This window comes from Panicum virgatum, chromosome 6N, assembly GCF_016808335.1.
Source record: "Panicum virgatum strain AP13 chromosome 6N, P.virgatum_v5, whole genome shotgun sequence".
Lineage (NCBI taxonomy): Eukaryota > Viridiplantae > Streptophyta > Magnoliopsida > Poales > Poaceae > Panicum > Panicum virgatum.
Genome location: NC_053150.1, coordinates 49,960,952 through 49,966,951, shown reverse-complemented (window position 1 = coordinate 49,966,951; position 6,000 = coordinate 49,960,952). Strand labels below are relative to the sequence as shown.

General features: G+C 42.7%; 1 protein-coding gene across 4 annotated transcripts; it reads right to left on the bottom strand.

Moving 5' to 3' along the window:
• Window positions 1-419: 419 nt before the first annotated feature.
• LOC120680001 lies at window positions 420-4,726 on the bottom strand. Of its 4 annotated transcripts, none has more exons than XM_039961650.1 (11): window positions 4,387-4,717; window positions 3,660-3,796; window positions 3,417-3,578; window positions 3,175-3,312; window positions 2,923-3,088; window positions 2,383-2,812; window positions 2,055-2,250; window positions 1,510-1,608; window positions 1,121-1,374; window positions 950-1,028; window positions 420-803 (listed from the first exon to the last, which is right to left on the bottom strand). In XM_039961650.1, exons 1-11 carry the CDS (start codon window positions 4,493-4,495, stop codon window positions 768-770), a joined length of 1,806 nt encoding a protein of 601 aa, XP_039817584.1. In that variant the 5' UTR covers window positions 4,496-4,717; the 3' UTR covers window positions 420-767. The 4 variants fall into 4 exon arrangements, with proteins under 4 accessions (XP_039817584.1, XP_039817586.1, XP_039817583.1 ...); XM_039961652.1 differs by lacking the exon at window positions 4,387-4,717 and adding an exon at window positions 3,888-4,026; XM_039961649.1 differs by having other exon boundaries at window positions 3,660-4,726.
• Between the last annotated feature and the right edge of the window lie 1,274 nt (window positions 4,727-6,000).

Genomic DNA, 6,000 nt, shown 5'->3' with positions numbered 1-6,000 from the left:
GTCATCGTGGGGCTCGACGTTGCCTGGCTCGATGGCTTCCCAGAGCCGGCGAGCCAGCAGCTCGATCTTCATCGGCTGCGACCATTCGGAGTAGTTCGTCTTGGTGAGTCGAGGCCATGTCCCGCCGTCGTCCCTGACGACCCGCTCGACGCACTTGATGATGCGCTCGCCGCCGTTGGTGCGGTACCGAGGACGTCTCGGAGGCAGCGAGGGAGACGGGCGGCGTCGACGCTCCCGCAAATGGCGATCCCTTGGTGGGGACCACGAGGGCAACGGGGACTTGGGCCGGACGGAGTGCGCAACGAGGCCATGTCAGTTACTGGCTCTGATGCCACTTGTCAGTCACAGCGGCGGCGGCAATGGCCGGCGACAAGCTGGACCACGAACTCACAGAACACACGCGAAGTGGACACAGGTAGTTTGGTGCTGCGACAAAGCTGTAGCTTTTTATGGTTTTCTTCCTCCTTTTATTGGACGATTACAACGAGCACATGAGGGCTTCTCTCGCCGCGCATATGCCGCGTCCATTCCCACGACGCGCGACGGGTGAGCACACGATGGCCCAAGACTCGGACGTCGCGAGCTACCCTCACCACGCCCGCCTACGCGTACGGGATCACACAACCGAACGTGTCCTCGTGCGCATGGACTCTATCCAACAGAAAACAACTAAACTAACTAACATGTACAAGATTTGATGAAGCTAACATTTTTTTTACCATAAACCTTCTGGAATTATCCCTTGGTTTCCATTCAAATTGAGTGCATCAGTTAGCAAGTCTGTATTTTGCAGAGGATAAGTCCTGCACAGTTGAAATCAAAAAATAAAATGATGGGTAATTGGTGGTGTGTGTGTGTGGGTTGGGGGGGGGGGGGGGGGGGGGGGGGTGGACCAGCACGATATCAGTTTGATGTTTTGATGCACTAGACAATGTATGTCAGCACTTACAGTAATGCTTGACAGCGATGCAACTGAACCATCAAACTTCAAGCAAAATTGAGCCACGATATGTCCAGTCTTGTTAGTCCTGTGTTTTCAAGGAAGCAAATATTTATCAGACTGTAGTCTGAAATGTCAGCTTTAATGATAACGTAGATTTGAGGTTATGATTAAATGTACCAACTAATTCTTGATATATTGTAATAGATAATATCGATAGCAACAGAATCCCACTCATAATTCCATTCAGTTACCAATTCCTTCATGACAATTTTGATAGCCTTCTTTAGCTCTCCAGTAACATACATATGTTCGGGCATCATATCAGCAACAGTAGTTTCATTGCAGATTGGATCAAATATAAATATTGTATTTGTTTGAAGGCACCATGCATATGAAACCCAGCGATGGCCAATGATACATGGGAAAAGCATCTGCATGAAATGATTAACACATTTAACATGTGTTGTGCGAAGTTAGAATTGAAATGAAATAGTAAGGGGGAATCGTTGTTGACGTATACGCAGTGATACAAATCAAATAAATGAAGATAAGTGTTGTCAATGTACCATGCTGCATGACGAAATCTTGTATGTTATGTGGGTGCCAACTATCTGGTCACGAATCAATGGACTAGTGACATCGAACATCCCAGCCAGAATCGACCCCTACCAAAAATTGCAGAGTTGGAACTTTAGTACAGATCAAGGCTGTGTTTAGATGTTTTGCAAAAAAAATTTGCGATGGAATCTTGCTAATTTGAAGTACTAAATGAAGTCTATTTACAAAACTTTTTGCACAGATGGGTTGTAAATTGCGAGACGAATCTAATGATGCTAATTAATCCATAATTAGCGGATGGTTACTGTAACATCACTGTTGCAAATCATGAATTAAATAGGCTCATTAGATTCGTCTCGCGATTTACAGCCATCCATGCAAAAAGTTTTGTAAATAGACTTCATTTAGTACTCCATGCATGTGTCGAAACATTCGATGTAACGTTTTTTTTGCGTTTACATAGTTTACGGGTTGTGATCTAAACAGGGCCCAAATAATAACATGTATTCTGACATAAAGGGCAGAACAGATATAACTGAATGATAACACGTACAAGAAAACTGGATTCAAACAAATGGCGCGTTCGTGCAGATGAACCGACTTTATGTTGAGAGTCGCACAATTCGTTGTACCGACTAATAATTGCATCAAACATGTCCATAACAATTTCTGGACTTCCATCTAGCTGAGATTTGAAAGTCCCAATTGTGACCTCAATATGCTTTGGGATACAGTGATATATGACAGGCCTGTCGGGTGGAGTAAAATAAGAATGTTAGCACTTAGCATAAATAATTTCTCAACTCAAAAATCGCATAGTATACAGCAGATGAAACTACGGATTGAAGTGATGTAGGAATGAAAAAATGCATTATACATACCAGTTATGACCAATGCCTGAATTATTAGTACTGTCAAGATGGTTCATAGTGTGGCGAGTGCGCAAGCAGGCACGCCTATCCAGACAGCTTAGTGATATGTAGAATCGTGACATTATACGGACAATCATCGAACGTTTGAATGTGTCATACCCTGTCCTGGGATCACAAGCTGAGCTGGAAGTACTGAAATGTTGTATATCGAACAAAGTTGACAAATGTTGACTTTTTTCACTGTCATTGCTTGCCATGAGAATATTGCTGTGGAATGTTGCAGGCCTAGATCGTTTATGACATCTGCAAGTGCCAGTTTCGACTATATAATCAGCTTCATTATTACTGGATGTTTCAATGACATCCGAATTGCAAGTGTTCTGCCAATTTGAGCATACAAATAGTATTGACTCCTTCAGCATACGATCAACATCAGACCCTGTTCAAAGATTTTGTGAACCAAAAATATCATTGCCAATAAAATTTGAAAACTAAAAATGTGAGGTGAAAGCCAGGTAGCTGTAATGCAGATTTAGCAATTTTAAGTACCTAGCCATGAGAGTTCAAGACTGCGCCCAGCATTGTAGAAATAACCTTTTGTGTATGGCTCAAATATGGATGTTAGAACAGCTGCAATAGTTAATGCTTGATTAAACTGTTCCCAGTTGCCCAAACTCTGAAACTCAGCAACAGCAAAGAACAAAGGTCCAGCAGCCTGAAATTTATAAAGGGATATTATCAGGTAATGTACAATGTACCGCTTAGATAGGAAATGTCTCACTGAATGGGGAGCCCAATCACCTTGGTATGGACACCAATAGCACGTGAAAAGGAGCAGGCAACCTCCCATAGACCATATAAGGTTGTGCCCAACCTACCAAGATCAGCACTGAATGAATCACATGCCCATGAGTAGCACAAGGCATAGCCATCACGAAACTGGTAATATGAAGATAAGTTTAGAGTTTGCAAGACACGGTTATAATAGACTATACCAATCACACAATGAACTGCACCTCAGTTACAAGCACATCATAGCTAACCTGTGTTTTTCCAAATTCAGAATCATTGGTATCATCAGGTCGGCCCAAGCTATCAGCTAGAACCATAGACTTCATTTTTTCGGATGAGAAATGCCTGATTCGAGGAAATGTTGAGTGAGGCATATTTAGTACGCCCAAGTCCAAACTGTCCAGATACAGTACCTAAGGAGACCAGATGTTAATTCAGTACTCCAAACATTAGAGTTTGAAAATTAATAAAGGTACAACTTATGCATTGCCAACCTGCAGGAAAATGTAGCAACCCGTGATATTTGTAACCTTGTTACTGGATTTGAGCTCAGTTTTAAGTTTAGCAACAGCTTGGAATAGCTTGTGGAGAACGTATTCAGACCAGTCAAAGTCCTTAATGCAACAAGTGTCTACAAGAGCATTCCAATAGTCAACCGACACATAATCATACTTTGATCCAGGTGATAGGACGGTGGACATAACAAATATGACAAATGCCACCTTAAATGCGTTTTGTTCATTCTCTGACATTTCACCGCGATAATTCCTCTCAAGTACCTCTTGAACAGCTTTTATACTACGATTTTCTTTAGCACCATCTCCAAGGTATAGTCCCATGACCTTGCCAATAATTTCTTTGCGTGGCATGCCTGAATCAGATATGCTACTTCCACGGCAGGGTATACCAAATACATGCTCAATGTCAACTTTATTAAATTTGATTCGCTTGGCTGAATCAATCACAAGCATTTGTGAGAGTGGATCAACCCCGACTCATCAACCACACAGCAAACCTCCGATTGATTTGCCGCAGAGGGGGGGAAGAAAAGGAGGCCACCAAAACCTATCGCTGTAACCAATTCCTTTTTCTTGTCATCAAATGCACCGCGTAGCAACGAGAAATGACCGGTCTGTTACTAGCCGCACAGCTCGTTCCCCAATAGTAGATGTTGTAACTCTAATACCGCAATAACATAACATGTAGTGGAAAAATTGGTACCTCTAGTGCCGCACATCGCTGCCGTCCTGCTCTGGTTGTTGTTCCAGCACCAGATCCCCCGTTGCTGGATGAGGCCTGCTGCATACCGATACGGAGAACAGAGCAACATCAATACGCGCGGCGGATTTTTCCAATATGTTCGCCGTAAGCAGGAATCTCTATGCCCGAGCGTTGCCTCAGCAGCGATTTGCCATGGATGGAATTAAGAAGGGGGGAACACTCTTTGGGAAGAAGATAGTACAATATTTTTTTTACCGGCCCCCGATATAGGTGGAACCGATATAAATGCGTGTACAGTGACAAACTGGTTTACCCGTGGGAACACAGGTAGCGTTAAGTGGATGCTCAAATAGCAGAATTGCCTGGGAGCCTCGTCCTCCGGTCCTCCCAAATCCACGGCGCTGTCTTCTTCCATCTCTCTGTGAGCATCCTGCGGCTCAACCGGGATGAAGTAGCCGTACGTGCTCATGACCTCACTGACCTGCCTGATGGAGTGATGGGCTACCTGGCCGGAGTTCGCCCGTGGGGGTGGCACGGCGAGGAGCCGAGGAGCACACTGATTCCGTGTGAACTTTGCGGCTTAGTTTGGAAGTAAATGGCTAATATCCCAGGGAACGTAACCCGTCAGGGGGATTATTGTGGTTAGTTGCTTCCCTGGGTGCCGCACCCCACCTCCCCCGTTGTTGTTTGGCAGCATTCCACACGATCCAACTCCTCGGCCTCCTGTTTGGCAGGTTCAGACACCATTTGCTATATAATATTCTCTAGCATATGCTATCTACTCATATAATTGCAGCACAGACACATTTGCAGCTCACTTTTTTCTAAACAATTCCATGTGTAAGAACATTAGAGAGATTTAGAAAATTAAGAAAAATTCAAGGGATAACAGAGCAACAAGAAAATCATATGGCCTTCAGAATAGTAGGATATACTGCCCAACCAAGATGAATGGATATATGGTCATGTCTATGCACATACGCAGATAGATAATACAAAATAAAATGAGACACGAGCTATTTATTTAACAATTTTCGAACTGGAACAAAATTAATACAGTAGGAAGAACTCAAGCACTAATATCTGTGATTACAAAGTAACGAGCAACACAATAATAAACTTTCACCAATCTGCATTTGCTCCACTATTGGCACAAAATAACTTCTACCTTCTATGCACCATTTCCAGCAAACCGTCTGCAAAGTAACACAAAGAAAGTTAACTTTAATTACAAAAGCACTGGTGAAGAACTAATGACACCTTCAAACCACCAATATGCATACCAATATTACTTCTCTAAACACAAAATCTAATGGTTATGTATTCAACTAATTAAAACGGCACCAAACATTAAAAGCATGAACCGCTGCTGCTATATCATTCAAGCTAAACATGGAGACAAGAACCAATAGAAGCTGCTCTAAACTGCGACTGTATTGTTATCAAAAGAAGAATAAAAATGAGACTGAATTGAATATGTATAAAGAAACTTTATCACTACAACCGAACTGAATGTGTATAAAGAACCTTTACCATGGAGATAAATGAACAAGTACATATAAATACTAACAGGCTCTAAGCTAGCTAGTAACAGATTTCATTTATCATACAACT

What these genes read in the sequence shown, in the direction of transcription:
- LOC120680001 (XM_039961649.1), bottom strand. Translation starts at nt 4,136, where the DNA reads ATGCTTGTGATTGATTCAGCCAAGCGAATCAAATTTAATAAAGTTGAC. An exon ending in CTATTGGTGTCCATACCAAG is followed by an intron (nt 3,089 to 3,174) that starts GTGATTGGGCTC and finishes TATAAATTTCAG; the next exon opens with GCTGCTGGACCTTTGTTCTT. An exon ending in AGATTTCGTCATGCAGCATG is followed by an intron (nt 1,375 to 1,509) that starts GTACATTGACAA and finishes CATTTCATGCAG; the next exon opens with ATGCTTTTCCCATGTATCAT.